General features: G+C 38.0%; 1 protein-coding gene across 1 annotated transcript in view; it reads right to left on the bottom strand.

Annotated features, from left to right (window-relative positions):
- The window catches only part of MIA2 (MIA SH3 domain ER export factor 2), a 110,788-nt gene extending 101,364 nt beyond the window's left edge, over nt 1-9,424 (bottom strand). Inside the window, exons 1-3 of the mRNA XM_047861317.1 lie at nt 9,295-9,424; nt 6,658-6,791; nt 3,796-3,882 (exon numbers count right to left, since the gene is read on the bottom strand). Of these exons, the coding sequence (XP_047717273.1) occupies nt 3,796-3,882; nt 6,658-6,791; nt 9,295-9,409 (336 nt within the window). The 5' untranslated portion in view covers nt 9,410-9,424. The remainder of the gene's footprint in view (nt 1-3,795; nt 3,883-6,657; nt 6,792-9,294) is intronic.
- Between the last annotated feature and the right edge of the window lie 7,724 nt (nt 9,425-17,148).

The raw sequence follows: 17,148 nt of genomic DNA, 5'->3' as shown, positions 1-17,148 counted from the left end.
GATGTAAATTAAAAAAAATTTTTTTTAATTGCACTAAAACATTTAGGCTTCTTTTATTGAGATATTATATAGCCAGTTGAGGTGGGGAATCCTCTTGTTCATCTCACAGAACAACCAAATAATCAAGAAGAAAAATGGTTAAGTTATTATTATTACTACTATTTTTTTTTTATTTTAAATAGTCTCCATACCCAATGTGGGGATTGAACTCACAACCCAGAGTTCAAGAGTCACGTGTTCTACTGACTGGGCCAGCCAAGGACCCCAAAATTGTTATTTTTTAATCTCATGGTATGAAACAGTGATATGTGCTGCTCTTTGGATATGATCATTATGAAATGAGAATACAGTTCAGAACTTTTAAACTTTTAAAAAGTAAACTTCAAAATTAACATTTTACAATGTTTTAGGCACTGCAATCTAGTAAGTGCTTGAGAACAGACTCTGGAACCAACCATCTGGGTTTAAATACTGACCCTGCCAAGTTCATCTCTGTGATCTTGGGTGAATTATATGACCTTTCTATGCCTCAGTTTCCTCATCTGTAAAATGAGAATAATGACAGTACCTAGTTTATAGGGGTGTTGTGTTGTGAGGATTAAATGAATGAAATGCTTGGAATAGTAGCTGTCTATAGTAAACACTAAACTAACCTAGCCCAAGTAACACTACCTCAGATGACCCAGTAATGCAAGGGGGAAAAAGCCCAACACCTTGCTTCTATTCAGTGCAATTCTGAAAGGCCGTCCCAGGTTCAGAATTCCTTGAATCAACTGAGACCTTTGTTGCGACTACATCACAGTTCAACTTCTCTGTCTGCCCAAAGCTGCTTTTTCTTTTGATCCCTCACAGGTGCTATTCCTGAGTTTTCCCCAGGAAACCTCGTGAGTGCAAAGGTCTACCTCAGAGTCTGTTCCCAGGGAACTTGACCTAAGAATGTAGGGTGTCTGTATACTTACTGTGTGTTCTGCATTGTTCTAGATGCTGAAATTCTACAGTAAACAAAAGGGAAACAAAGTAATTATGAAATCTAGTAAGTGCTATGGAGGACATAAACAGGAATCTGTGGTTAAGATGCAGTAATTCCACAAGAATCATGAAAGCCTCTCTGAAGCACTGATGCTTAAGTGGTGACATAAAGGATAAGAAAGAACCAGCCAAGTGAAAAAGTTGAGGGAAAGAATTTCAACAAAGGCAACAGCCTGTTTGGGTCTCTGGGCTGGGAAAGTGTTTGGCATGTTCTAAGAACAGTCAATAGGTGAGTGTGGCCTGGGGCATAGTGAGCGAGGGGAGAGCAGGAGCAGCTCAAGTAGGGCCAGGGTGAGGAGTCAGGGCTTGATTCTAGGTTCAATAGAAAGCCATTAAATGGCTGTAAAGCAAAGGAATGGCATCTGATTTTTTTTTTTGGGGGGGGGGTTGGTTTTTGTTCTTATGAGATCCATTGCTCCGTTCCTTTTTGGAGAATGAATTTGAAGAGAGCAAATGTAGAGATGAGGAAATCGTTTAGAAGGCTATTGTAGTATTCTATTTTCTTTGTTTTTTTAATAGGCTTCATGCTCAGCACAGAGTCCAATTCGGGGCTTGAACTTACAACCCTGAGATCAAGACCTGAGCTGAGATCAAGAGTCAGATGCTCAACTGACTGAGCCACCTAGGCGCCCCTATTGTAGTATTTTTTTTTAATTTTTTAAGTATATATTTATTTTTTGTATTTTAAGTATATATTTATTTTTTGAGAGAGACAGAGACAGCATGAGCAAGGGAGGGGCAGAAAGAGAGAGAAAGAGAGAGAGAGAGAGAGAGAGAGAGAGTCCCAAGCAGGCTCCACACCACCAGCATAGAGCCAGATCTGGGGATCAAACCCACAAAACCGAAGGTCATGACCTGAGGCCCAAACCAAGAATTGGAAACCTTACTGACTGAGCCACCCAGGCACACAGTATAGTATTCTAATCAAGCTACCCTATGACCCAGCAATAGCACTGCTAGGAATTTACCCAAGGGATACAGGAGTGCTGATGCATAGGGGCACTTGTACCCCAATGTTTATAGCAGCACTTTCAACAATAGCCTAATTATGGAAAGAGCCTAAATGTCCATCAACTGATGAATGGATAAGGAAATTGTGGTTTATATACACAATGGAATACTACATGAAATGAGAAAGAATGAAATATGGCCTTTTGTAGCAACGTGGATAGAACTGGAGAGTGTTATGCTAAGTGAAATAAGTCATACAGAGAAAGACAAATACCATGTTTTCACTCTTATGTGGATCCCAAGAAACTTAACAGAAGACCATGGGGGAGGGGCAAGAAAAAAAAAAGAGAGGGAGGGAGCCAAACCATAAGAGACTCTTAAAAACTGAGAGTAAACTGAGGGTTGATGGGGGGTGGGAAGGAGGAGAAACTGGGTGATGGGCACTGAAGAGGGCACCTGTTGGGATGAGCACTGGGTGTTTTATAGAAACCAATTTGACAACAAATTTCATATTAAAAAAAAAAAAAGAAATGATGAGGCCTTGGATTAGGGCTATGGGGACAGCCATATATAGACTACTCCAGTCTATATGGAGTAGACAATATACTCCATATATATTTTGGAGATAAAACTGACAGTATCAGGGATACCTGGCTGGCTCAGTCAGCAGAGAATGTGACTCTTGAGCTCAGCGCCATAAGTTCAAGCCCCACATTGGGCATGGAGTCTACTTTTAAATAAATAAATAAATAAGAATTCTGTCTTTAAAAACAAAAACGAAAATTGACAGTACCAGAAATTATACAGTAAATTGACTGTTAATCCCAGAATTTATGCTGGGAAAGAGCCACATAATAGACAGTTTGCATGACTAGGCTGACTCACTTCACACTGACTTTATTTAAGGTGAGTTGCCTTAGCCTAGAATCTGAATTAAATGGGCTAATCAGACTCATATATTGAAAAGTCACCTTCTGGGGGCACCTGGGTGGCTCAGTCAGTTGGGCATTGACTCTTGATTTTAGCTCTGGCCACGATCTCATGGTTTGTGATTAAGAGTGAGAAGTCTGCTTGGGATTCTCTCTCTCTTTCTCTTTCTCTGTCTCTCCCCAGCTTGTGCTCTCTCTCTCTCTCTCTCTCTCTCTCTCTCTCTCTCTCAAAATAACTGAAAATAAAAATTTAAATAAATAATAAATAAATAAATAAATATTTTTAAAATTAAGTGAAAAGTCACCTTCTGATTCCCTTTCTCATTATCAAGCCCAACATTATCAAATCCAACATTATCGAGCTCACTTAAAACTCAATAGCAAAAGAGGTTGCACAGATATAAGACCCAGAGGGAGTGATGGGAAATAAATTTTGTCCCAGTAGGATAATAACATTAGTAATAATATCTAATACTTATATAGCACTTACTAAATGCTGTTCTATATACTTTACCTATGTTCATCTTTCCCCATAAATTTGTGAAGTAGCACCATAATATAATCATTATCTTTATTATACAGATGAGAAAATTAAGGCATACAAAGCCATAGTCAGGCTTTGAACTCAGTCTACTTCCAGAATCTATGTTCTTCACTACTACACTCTACTGCCTGTCAGTTTTTCAGAAAGCAATATGCCTGTCATCAACTTTGTCTTAACCTAATTTTATTCACATATTCAAACTATTCTTAGAGTGAGTTCCCAAACCATTTTATGTATTCACTATACAAGATAGTTAACCAATAGACACTTATACTACAGAAAACTATTTTAGCCAAGAAAATTTAAATGCAATTAACAACTGAAATGTTATTTAATACTCACTTTAGTTGATATCTGAACTTCCTCAGATATGAACACCTCTTCAGTCTGGACTGCGTCTCTGGGAAAATATCCAAAGTCCTTTCCTTTCTACCAAAATGAAGAATGAAGATTAACAAGGAAGAGTTATCAAAGCAGTAATAATTATTGGGCCTAATTTTGTCCCATGTCCTTGGCTTTCATCTATATTAAATCACAAACATTAATTGGCTTTCATTTGCTGTCTAAAAGAAAGTGAAATCATATTCCTTTTTTTTTTTTTAATTTTTTCCCAACGTTTATTTATTTTTGGGACAGAGAGAGACAGAGCATGAACGGGGGAGGGGCAGAGAGAGATAGGGAGACACAGAATCGGAAACAGGCTCCAGGCTCTGAGCCATCAGCCCAGAGCCTGACGGGGGGCTCGAACTCACGGACCGCGAGATCGTGACCTGGCTGAAGTTGGACGCTTAACTGCGCCACCCAGGCGCTCCCCCCCCCCTTTTTTTTTTAAGATTTTCTTTTTAGGGGTGCCTAGGTGGCTCAGTCTGCTTAAACGTCTGTCTTTTTTTTTTTTTTTTTAAGTGAGCAGCAGGCAAAAGTTTACTAGAGTATAAGATCAGAAAGTAAGAATACCATGGGAGCTCTCTTTACACAGAAGTGGCATTCAAAAGTGAATACCCTGTGTCTGACTCTTGATTTCAACTCAGGTCACGATCTCACAATTCATGGGATCAAGCCCCACGTAAAGCTCTGTGCTGACAGTGCAGAGCCTGCTTGGGATTCTTTTCCTCTCTCTCTCTCTGCCCTTCCCCATTTCTCTCTCTCTCTCTTTCTCCCTCTATCTCTTTCATTTAAAAAAGATTTTGTTTTTAAGTAATCTCTACACCCTATGTGGGACTCAGATTTACAGCCCCCAAGACCAAGAGTCACCTGCTTTACTAACTGAGCCAGCCAGATATGCCTGTTATTCAAAACAATAGTATTAATTTGAGGGAACAAAGAGTCAAGTTGTACAATGTCACTTTTTTAAACTTCAGAGGGAAAACCATCCTACATACTCATTTTCTTCCTTTTTATGTTTGTTAATGACCTTCCTTACCCAGGTGGACCACAGATTTACACTAGTAAACATGGGCTATCAAAAGGCAGAAGAATGGTGGCAGTAGCCAAGTTAGATGGAGCTGTGACATATTCAGCATTTTTTAGGACAACAGAATCAAGTAAGATGTTTAACTCTGAAGGGCCAAGATGGATTCATCAATACAGCAAAGATCTGTAAGTCCTCCAGGGAGGATTTGGTTCCATAAAACTTTTCTGGGGCTACCTTGGTAGCAGAGATCTTCTTAATCCAGTTTAATTACATGTAGGATGTCCCCTGAGAGTGAAGGTTTCAGCACTCTTAGCCCATTTCCTATCCCAGGCAAAGTTGAAACGTGTTTTGGTCCTTTCATCCAGCACCATTACATCTCAACTGTGATTCTCCAGCTCTGCAGTTGCGGCAGCTGTTTGGAAACTGACAGTCTGTGGGTGAATTCCATAGTGTGGTCTCTTAAACAGCTGCCTGCCTGGGTTAATCACCTAATGCACAAAACTAAGTATGCTTGAAACTTCACCCTGGCTCTACACATGCATGCCACTTTTGTGTGGAACCATCATTCTCATACATAGTAAGCAAGAAAGAATGCTTTCTTTTTCTCTTATGATACCTACTGTGTCATTTTTCTTACAGCTGCATTGGTTGCCTCTAATGTGTTCAAAGACATACACTGGCATATTTAAAGGACTATAGCAGTAAGGAATCTTGGGAACTACAGAAGCCAAATAATTCTGGCCATTGAGAGTCAGCCGTTCAGTCATACAGCCCCTGCTGCTAAAAAAGCAGGATAGATCCAAGTAGAATCTTCTCCTTCAAATAGTGATCACAAAGGCTACACAACAGAGAAATCTGATGCATATTCAAAATGGAAATGATGGGGGCGCCTGGGTGGCTCAGTCGGTTAAGCGTCCAACTTCAGCTCAGGTCACGATCTCGCAGTCCGTGAGTTCGAGCCCCGCGTTGGGCTCTGGGCTGACAGCTCAGAGCCTGGAGCCTGCTTCCGATTCTGTGTCTCCCTCTTTCTGACCCTCCCCCGTTCATGCTCTGTCTCTCTCTGTCTCAAAAATAAATAAATGTTTAAAAAAAAAATGGAAATGATGTGTGCATCAGGTGGGTCATGCTTGTTCAGCTTGGGAGTAAAATTGCTTACCATAGCATCTTTTCATTATTGTTGGTGTTGCCTAGATGTCCCATAATCTCCGCTGGCACTTTTAAAGTAATTTTATTCTCCAAGTAAATATAAAACCTAAGTTCAGAAACTATTCATGCTACATAAAAATAATTTCAAGGCACTCTTAAGTTCTCTATCCCAACCAAACTGCCTTCCCAAAACACTACTTTTATAGAAATTCTGAAACCAAGACTGAACATGACCATTTTTCGTTTGTTTAAATGTGTTAAATATTTAAATTAATAAATATTTTTTTTAATTTTTTTTTCAACGTTTATTTATTTTTGGGACAGAGAGAGACAGAGCATGAACGGGGGAGGGGCAGAGACAGAGGGAGACACAGAATCAGAAACAGGCTCCAGTCTCTGAGCCATCAGCCCAGAGCCCGACGCGGGGCTCGAACTCACGGACCGCGAGATCGTGACCTGGCTGAAGTCGGACGCTTAACTGACTGCGCCACCCAGGCGCCCCAATAAATATTTTAAATATATATTACATATATGTTATATAGTTAAAGTGCTTTGAAATTATTAAAGTTCCTTTAGAGATGAAAAGCAGCTTTTCTGTGCAAGCTAGTCATTTACTCTACATTCAGTTTTTAAGACTAGATACTTACACTTCCTGCCCACAAATCTTCCCTTTCTCCTGCAAGTTTAACATAAACAGATATCTCTTCTCCCTTAGTGAAGTTCAGGTATCGGCAGTCAGGTCCTCTGTAATCTCTCATGGCTAAGACTCTGCTTATTAAAGCTATGTAAACATGTGAAGAAAAACACACAATTTAAATTAAAATGTTATTTATCTCCCTCCCATCTTGCCCTCCTCCAGTATATCCTATATATTTCCAAATGCTAATTGCTTCATATCATTTATCACCTCAAAAACCTACATTGACTTCCCACTGCACACAGAATAAATTCTAAGCTCTTTGGCTTGGTGTCCAAGGCTATCCATAACCTGCTCCTCTTCCTTATTTAAAATGACTTCCTCTTATTCCTTTATAGTCAAGTTCATCTGTCCATTGTCCCTGGAATATGTTATTACCATCTTGTCAGGAAGGAAAGGTAAAGATAATTCGTTTTCTTCCTGGTACCTACTACAGTAGTTAGTCCCCCTTATTTGAGGGAGATACATTCCAAGACCTCTGTGTCTGAAACCACAGATAGGGCCAAACCTACATACTATGTTTTTCCCTATGTATACATACATATAATAAAGTTTAATTTATAAATTAGGTACAGTAAGAGATTAAAAACAATAACTAATAGTAAAATTGAACAGTTATAACAATATACTATAATACAATTATGTGATGCTGGGGCATCTGGGTGACTCAGTCGGTTAAGTGTCCAACTGCAGCTCAGGTCATGATCTCACAATCATGAGTTTGAGCCCCGCATTGGGCTCTGTGCTGACAGCTCGGTGCCTGGAGTCTGCTTCAGACTCTGTGTCTCTCTCTCTCGCTCTCTGCCCTTCCCCTGTTCTCTCTCTCACAAAAATAAACATTTAAAAAAATTTTTTTAATAAAATAAAAGTTATGTGATGTGATCTCTTTCTCAAAATATCTTATTTTACTGTACTTACTCTTCTTGCAATGATGTGAGATGATAGAATGACTAAATAAAATGAGATAAAGTGAGGTACATGAGGTAAGCACTGTGACATAGCATTAGGCTACTATTGACATTCTGACTGTATGTCAGAAGCAAGATCATCCGCTTCTGGGCCATGGTTGACCGCAGGTAACTAGAACCATGGAAAGTGACCCATGGGTAAAGGGGACTACAGTATATTCCAGGCATTATGATAGCTCTTTCATATCTTTATTTTATTGAATCCTCAAAACAGACCTATAAGGTCAATAATCTTGTATCGATCTAAAAAATGATCCTTTAAACCTTATAAAGTTGGTTGCACACTTGATAAATGGTGGAGCCAGATTTGCACTGAGGTTATTTGCACTGCAACATCTGCCTTCCATATTCTGAGCTTTTTCTTTCTGCTCTTTCCTTCAGAAACTCTTCAGTCTCTCTTCATGGTCAACTCATATTCTACTTCTTCTATGAGACATCCTGAATTGGTCCAGCCTGTTCTGCCCTTCTCTGAACTTCAATATTACCTATTATTCTTATGCTGTATTGATATTTACTTTTTCATGTTGACCTGTCACTAGAATGAAAATTCCTGGAGGGCAAGAAATTTATCTGACATTTCATTTTATTGTTAGGTATACACTCCTACCCCCCCAGACCCAACAAATAATAGGCACTCAATAATTATGAATGGTCATAACCCCATATACTAGATCTAGCCCTTCAATACATAAAGTAATATACATATTACCTATTATAATTATACTAACATATGTAAAACATTTTGATTAAGTCATACAATTAAAGTTAAAATAATGTTATAAATTACTATGAATTTGAATGTTCCTTTCTATGTTTGGTGTCTGGCCCTAAGGAAACTAAGATGAAGAATAAAGAAGGAAAGAAAGATTATTATTGTTATAAAACATCATCTAGTAAATCTCTATATATCAAATTGCATATCCAAATGATTAAGGAAAATGTGTACTCATAAAAATTTACTTATAAATTATTTACATTTCTACTAATAATATTTTGGATTTTTAATTTACATATTGCAAATTAAAAATAATTCTCACATACTGGAGAGATAGAATATATGTAAAACAATTGTAATATATTGTGATACTATTCCTTTTGCACCATAATGCTAATAACAGAAAATAACTTCTTAACCAGTAAAATGAAAATTAATTTTTCTTTGTAAAAGAAAGGAGAAATTTAATGTTCAAGGATATAAATAAAATTATGCATTCCTAACACTGATTTTAATATTTTTACATAATAAATGAACACAGAAATGATTGTTTGATAAAGTTTAGACAATAATACAAATCAATACAAATCAATTATAGCTATCTTAAAAACTAGGAAAAGTGCTGATTTGTTTGTTTTTGAGGCCTGGATTAATATCTTTATAATTTCCGATATATTTATATATCAGGCTGATCTTTGCCCCTTGATATATTTATATTAAAAACTATTACAAAATGCTTTGCTTCTAGCATTTTCTTTTTTTAGTGAAGTATATTTTATAGCTGCAAATATTTCTCAATGATATTAATGCTTACTTCTATCATACATGCCCACAATAACATATTATGTCATTTCAGAACCTCAGTTTAAGAGGAAAAGAAGGCAAAAAAGAAAAACAAACTTACTTTCACATTCCAAGTCACCACATTTTTTAAAGTCTGCCAGCAGTTTTGTGCCCTCCAGACACTTTGTCAGAGAAATTACCAAAAGGAGAGTTCTGTGAACTCCAAGCGCCGCCATGCTAAAACAAGCAGGAATCTCAAACAAGGTTTAAACCAATTGTTTCGGCCATAGACCTGTTTATGCCAGTCAAAACAAGAGATATCCCACTTTCTCTACTAAATTTAAGACAAAAAGGTTTTTTTTTTTTTTTAAATCTCTTGATAATTACATTTTTCAATTGGTGTTTAGATTTAACTTGAGGGACAAATGCTGTCTGTTCACAATCTGCAGTGTCAGGTCTCCAGATAATACATAATGGTTTAATAATTAACAGATTTTTAGTTGGACTCATGGATTGTAAAAGTGACCTGTGTAAAACCATCTGACTTAAAGGTACCTTGCATTCAACAGGACAGTTCTTAAACCTGTTTTAGAATTCATCTATTTCTGTTAAAGTCTTCAGGTAGATCAATCAATAAATGCAAACTGAGTATTTGTCTCATGCAAATACCAACATCAATGGAGAAAGTATATAGTTATAGGTAGAAGCAGTAATAATTTATATTAAAAGCATGGTTTTGAAATATGATGAAGGTTATTTGAAAAAAGTCCCACTTTCATATTTTAAAAACCTTCAGTGTTACTATGAAGTTGAAAATTGTAAGAGTAATAGTTAATTGGGGCACCTGGGTGGCTCAGTTGGTAAAACGTCTGACTCTTGATTTCTTTTCAGGTCATGATCTCACATTTTGTAGGTTTGAGCGAGCCCCATGTTGGGCTCTGTGCTGACAGTGCAGAACCTGCTTGGGATTCTCTCTCTCCCTCTTTCTCTGCTCCTCCCTGGTGCGTGTGTACTCTCTCTCAAAATAAATAAATAAACATTAAAAAAAAAAAAAACGAAGAGGGGAGCCTGGGTGGCTCAGTTGGTTAAGCGTCCGACTTCAGCTCAGGTCATGATCTCATAGCTTGTGAGTTCAAGTTGCACATCAGGCTGCGTGCTGACAGCTCAAGCCTGGAGCCTGCTTCAGATTCTGTGTCTCCATCTGTGTCTGCCCCTTGCCTGCTCATGCTCTGTCTCTCTCCGTCTCTCTCTCTCAAAAATAAACATTAAAATTTAAAAAAAAAAAGTAATAAAATAAAAATAATAAGAAGAAAACTAGTTAAAATGTGGTAAGTACTTCATATGTTCCAGGTATTGTCTTAAACAATTGTATGATTTAACTCCCACATCAACTGTCTAAGGTAGGTAATATTATCATCCCCATTTTGCATATGAGGTAACTGAGGTACACAGAGATAGATTAAATCACTTGCTGATAGCCACACAGTGAGTGGAGAAGAAATTTAAATCTAGACACTTGACTCCCCCTATTCATACACTATACTTTGCCACAACAGAAAGATGTCTATTACCATCTGAAACAAAACTATTCCAGACACAACAAGTACAGTATTATTCCATGTATTTAAAATTGCATATTTCTGGGGCACCAGGGTGGCTCAGTCAGTTAAGCTAAGGTCATGACCCAGCTTTTTTTTTTTTTTTTAAAAAAAAGCTCAGCTGAGGTCATGATCTCATGGTTTGTGAGTTTGAGCCCCTCATCGAGTTCTGTGCTGATGGCTCAGAGCCTGGAGCCGGCTTCAGATTCTGTGTCACCCTCTCTCTCTGCCCCCCCGCGCCCCCCCCCCCCGGCTGGTGCTCTGTCTCTCTCTGTCTCTCAAAAATGAATAAATGTTTAAAAAATTTTTAAATAAAATAAAATTGCATATTTCTGTCACTGGAGAGAGATATCTACAAGAATCCTCCCCCATACAGTGAGAACATATAGTATGATTCCAAGTTGTGTTCACTTTTTCTTTGTACTTTATTTGCCTTTTTTTTTTTAAATCAGGGACATAGCAAAAATAAATAAACAAAAAAATCAGGGGCATATCTTGTTGTAAAATAACAATAAAGCTATGAAAATCAGTTATTTGAATGTTATTGCTGCTTAAAAAGGATCAAAGCCCTATATTGGGACTTTCTATGTAAAACACTAGATCTCAGTAGATCTGGGGAAACCACACCTGTCTACTTCAATCTTGAGAAAGTATTTTTCTAAGTCCTTCTTTGCTGTACCTCTTCTCTATATTTGGGCATGCCACAGTGTACATGGTTTGCAGAATATAGCAGTTGTGTGACACCACACTTCCCTCTAGTGCTTGACATAAATAAATATCTAGCACCTGAGCAAGCTAAGGTGAAGGGCTTTTATTTCAGGATCCTAAAACAAAACAAAACAAAAACAGTGTTTTTTGTTCGTTTTCCAAAAACAAACTTTAGTAAGAAGCCGCCTGTGTCAGATCAAAGATTTTTACATCTTTAGAAAGAATCTGATACAGCATAAATTTGAGGATCATTTGGCTTGCAATCAGAACACTGCATAGTTATATACATGCACACCCAAAAAGCTTTAGGTTAGTTTCTTGAAAACTTTTACAAGTCTAGAAACTTGTCAAAGACATGTAAAGAAGGGTTAACTCTTCAGCTTCAAAATTTGGCACAGAATTATTTGCATAATTTATAATATCAAATCAAGAATATTTATTAAAATTATTTATACTTTTTGTATTCAACATTAAAGACATTACAGCTAAATTGTGAACTAATTACTTTAATTTTGTTTTCTAAGACTTTTTTTTTTTTTAATTTTAAGCAATCTCTACACCCAGTATGGGACTTGAACTCACAACCCCAAGATTAAGAGTCACATGCTTATTTTGTTTTAAGTTAGGAACCCAGCTAAATTTAAATTGCCTATTGATTGGCTTTAAGGAAATGTGAGTCAAGAAAAACAGGAGAAAATTCTTGCCTAAGATACTAGCCTGGAGATTTTTTTCTACTAGAAATGTTCCTACTTTCTTACTATATAATATACTCAGATTATATCACTGTATTTTCAGATCATCACTTAAATATAATTTAACAAGATATCTGAAATGTGGTAGCATAATGTCAACCATCTCTAACAGACCCAAGTGTAGATGTGGTACGTGAAAGAGATAAGAACATTTGGTTTACAGAAACCAAAGCATCAGGGCACCTGGCTGCCTCAGTTGGTTAAATATTCACCTTCAGCTCAGGTCATGATCTCACAGTTTGTGGGTTCAAGCCCCACATCAGGCTCTGTGCTGACTATTCAGAACCTGGAGCCTGCTTTAGATTCTGTGTCTCCCTCTCTCTGCCCCTCTCCCACTGGCACACTGTCTCTCTCTTAAAAATAAACGTTTAGGGCGCCTGGGTGGCGCAGTCGGTTAAGCGTCCGACTTCAGCCAGGTCACGATCTTGCGGTCCGTGAGTGCGAGCCCCGCGTCGGGCTCTGGGCCGATGGCTCGGAGCCTGGAGCCTGTTTCCGATTCTGTGTCTCCCTCTCTCTCTGCCCCTCCCCCGTTCATGCTCTGTCTCTCTCTGTCCCAAAAATAAATAAGCGTTGAAAAAATAAACGTTTAAAAATTTTTAAATAAGAAACCATAGCATCAATTTTTACCATAAAGATGATCATATTATGCTATTTATATATTATCTAATCACTGATGCATTTTTCAGGTCAAGTGTTAGGTCAATATTAAAATATAATACTGCTAGACATTTAGATGGCTAACAGACACATGAAAAGATGCTCAACGTCACTCATTATCAGGGAAATACAAATCAAAACCACAATGAGATACCACCTCACCTGTCAGAATGGCTAACATGAACAACTCAGGCAGCAAAAGATGTTGGCGAGGATGCAGAGAAAGAGGATCTCTTTTGCACTGCTGGTGGTAATGCAAATTGGTGCAGCCACTCTGGAAAACAGTATGGAGGTTCCTCAAAAAATTAAAAATAGAACTACCTTACAACACAGCAACTGCACTACTAGGTATTTATCCAAAGGATACAAAAATGCTGATTTGAAGGGGCACATACACCCCAATGTTTATAGCAACACTATCAACAATAGCCAAATTGTGGAAAGAGCCCAAATGTCCATTGACTGACAAATGGATAAAAGAAGATGTATGTATATCACAATGGAGGAGCACTCTGGTGGCTCAGTCAGTTAAGCAATTGACTTTATCTCGGTTCATGTTCTCGCTGTTTGTGAGTTTGAGCCCCAGGTTGGGCTCTCTGCTGTCAGCACAGAACTTGCTTCAGATCCTGTCTCCTCTCTCTGCCCCTCCCCCACTGGTTCCCTCCCTCTCTCTCTCTCTCTCAAAAATAAACACACTTTAAAAAAATAAATACATATGGAAATGCAAGCTGGTGCAGCCACTCTGGAAAACAGTACAGAGGTTCCTCAGAAAACTAAAAATAGAATTACCCTATGGCCCAGCAATTGCACTACTAGGCATTTATCCAAGGGATACATGTGTGCTGTTTTGAAGGGACACATGCACCCCCATGTTTATAGCAGCACTGTCAACAATGGCCAAAATATGGAAAGAGCCCAAATGTCCATGTATGGATGAATGGATAAAGAAGATGTGGTATATATACACAATGGAGTATTACTCGGCAATCAAAAAGAATGAAATCTTGCCATTTGCAATTATGTGGATGGAACTGGAGGGTATTATGCTAAGTAAAATTAGTCAGCCAGAGAAAGACAAAAATCATATGACTTCACTCACATGAGGACTTTAAGAGAAAAAACAGATGAACATAAGGGAAGGGAAACAAAAATAATATAAAAACAGGGAGGGGGGACAAAACAGAAGAGACTCATAAATATGAAGAGTAAACTGAGGGTTACTGGAGGGGTTGTGGGAGGTGGGATGGGCTAAATGGGTAAGGGGCATTAAGGAATCTACTCCTGAAATCGTTGTTGCACTATATGCTAATTTGGATGTAAATTTTAAAAAATTTTTTAAAAATTAAAAAAATAAATATCATAAGTTGCAATATATATACATACATATATATAAACACATACACAATGGAATACTACTCAGCAATCAAAAAGAATGAGATCTTGCCATTTGCAACAACGTGGATGGAAATGGAGTGTATTATGTAAAGTGAAATAAGTCATAGAAAGATAAATATCATATGATTTCACTCATATGTGGAATTTAAGAAACAAAACAGATGAACATACAGGAAGGGAAGGAAAAATAAGTTGCAAACAGAGAAGGAGGCAAACCATAAGAGACTGTTAACTAATAGAGAACAAACTGAGGGTTGCTGGAGGGGTGTTGGTTGGGGGGATGGGCAAATGGGTGATAGTCATTAAGGCAGGCACTTGTTGGGATGAGGACTGGGTGTTGTATGTAAGTGATGAATCACTAAATTCTACTCCTGAAACCATTACTACACTATTAACTTTCTTTGATTTAAATAAAATTAAAATAAATTAAAAAAAAATTTTAATTTAAATTAAAAAATAAAATATAATACTGCTGCTGAGGAAGATTTCATGGTAACACTCAGTCAGAAATACTGATTTGGAAGAACTATGGCATTCTTCAGAGACGATACAGGAGATAAGAGTACTTACTGTATAAAGCTAAAGAATGAATCATCAAAGCCACACATGTTCAGTATCTTAGAGCTAATATCACAGAGCAACCCTTTCCATGACAATACAAAGACAAAATCATGAATGCTGTGCTTCTGCTTGGTGATGTTATTTCTGATACTATATAATCAGAAATACTATATGTCTCTGATACTATATAATCTGATAATATACTATCTTGTCTCTTAGTACATCAGATTTCCTAAAATGGGAACATATTTTCTTTACCCAGCTGCCTGTTACTCTATAAATACGTAAGATAGAGAAACTTGATTAGAAGTTACATGGGATAAGCTGAACTAATTAAGCTGGGATAGTTTTTACTAGGGAGAGGGTACTAGAACAAAGCCTTTGAAAACAGTTACCATGGTAGATAGATGTGCAATGAGAGATAGGCCCAAGAAAGATTAAGATTCAGACTGCTGTGGAAGACATAGAGACGGCCCTTCCATATTCTCTCTTTAAGGTAAGACCTTCTACTCACCTGCAGGGAGTACAGGTAGCAGGTAGGCTCTGGCAGACAACGACTTCAAGGTCTGTCTCAGCTGCAGAGAGCCACCTTACCCAAGATCACCCCTTCCTGCATGATCTGGCGAATCTAGTGGATAAATGACAAGAGAGTACAAAGGTGCGAGGCATTTCAGCCCAATTGAGACACTCTGACAGGCATTCCTCACTCCAGAGCTCCCTGTTGGGTTAACTGAAGCTATGTAGAGCTGCACTGTAGTTTGACTTCACCTTTTGCCTAATCCTGCTTTCTCCCCCTTCCTTTCATTAGTGGTGATCCCTTGAACCCCTAACTCTTTTCAGCATCTACTTCTAGAGAACACAACCTCAGACACTAGTGATCCAAAGACACAAAAGTGGAAGGTGGCAGAACATGCACATTTGGGGCCACGATATGTGCTTGTCACTCCATGGCTCCTTTTACCTTTGTTGCTTTTGTGTTGCTGAAGGCCATGTTTTAATTCTGCCCGCTTTTTCTTATTCTGCCAGTATTGGAGTTCTAACAGGAGATAGACGGGTGTTCCATTTTGAGAGATGGCACTACTCTGTCATTGAGGAAATTTTCATGAAGGGCTGTTTGCAACAGTGTGGACACTGTTCAGGGTTCAGGGAAACCAACAAGGCATGTAACATCCCCAGCAGGAAGGAACAGTGACCACTGTCTGGAGAGAACTATGGGAGAGGGCTGCCGAAAAGGAACTCGAAGACATCAGTAAAGGAACTCAGTCAGGAAAACTTCACTCTTTTACTTTTCTGAGCTCCCAGGGGTAACTTTCATTGACCAAATCCAGCCAGATGCCAGAGAATAAGGAAACCCTTTGAAGTAGCACTAAAGATCTGTGTTCCAGGGACACAGAACACAGTGGCAGAGTGAAGAGTGGATTAGGAGGAGCAATGAGAGAATATCCCACCCACTGTCATTATTCCTTTACTATGTGTTTTTTTTTTTAATAGTATGCAACATCTTCAACATCTTCAACATACGTGTGAGATATTTGCTGATCAGGGGGCTGAATTGATTAGTCTCATCTATGTATTGGAAAGGAATTTAATTTTGTTGAGCACCAACTTTGTACTAGTGAGCTTAATATTTCAAATATAAAAAAATTTCAAATATAAATCTTATCCTTCAGGGTAAACATTATTTATTGAATGCCCATAATGTGTCAGACACTCTTCTAGGGACTGGAGATATAGGAGTGAACAGGACAAAGTCCTTGCTTTCATGGACCTCGCATGCTAATGAAGGAAGGCAGAAAAGAACAAGCAAACAAATAAATGAACAAGATAAGTGCAGGTAGTGATAAGTTACTGTGGAGAAAAGTGTCTACTTAGATAAAGTTGTCAGGGAGGGCATCTCTAGAGAGTGACATTTGACTTAAGATAGGGGAATAGGAAGACAGAACATTTTGTGCAGACAGAAGAATTAAGGAGGAGATCATACTTCATTGTCTGAAGCTTGATTACCAATGATTTAAAGAAAAAAAAATGAAGGAATCATATCAGATGCATTCCAGTATGTAAGAGACAAAGCTTTAAGGTGACAAATAGGGGCTCCTGGGTGACTCAGTTAAGCATCTGATTCTTGGTTTCGGCTCAGGTCATGATCTCACAGTTCATGAGTTCAAGCCCTGTGTCAGGCTCTGACCTGACAGTGCAGAACCAACTTGGATTCTCTCTCTCTCTGACCCTCCCACTCTCTCGCTCTCAAAAAAACATAATAATAATAATAACAAACTTTTTTTAAAAAGTCAGAAATACCTTGGT

This window comes from Prionailurus viverrinus, chromosome B3 (genome assembly GCF_022837055.1).
Source record: "Prionailurus viverrinus isolate Anna chromosome B3, UM_Priviv_1.0, whole genome shotgun sequence".
NCBI lineage: Eukaryota > Metazoa > Chordata > Mammalia > Carnivora > Felidae > Prionailurus > Prionailurus viverrinus.
Note: the sequence above shows the minus strand (reverse complement) of the source record. Positions and strands in the feature narration are given on the sequence as shown.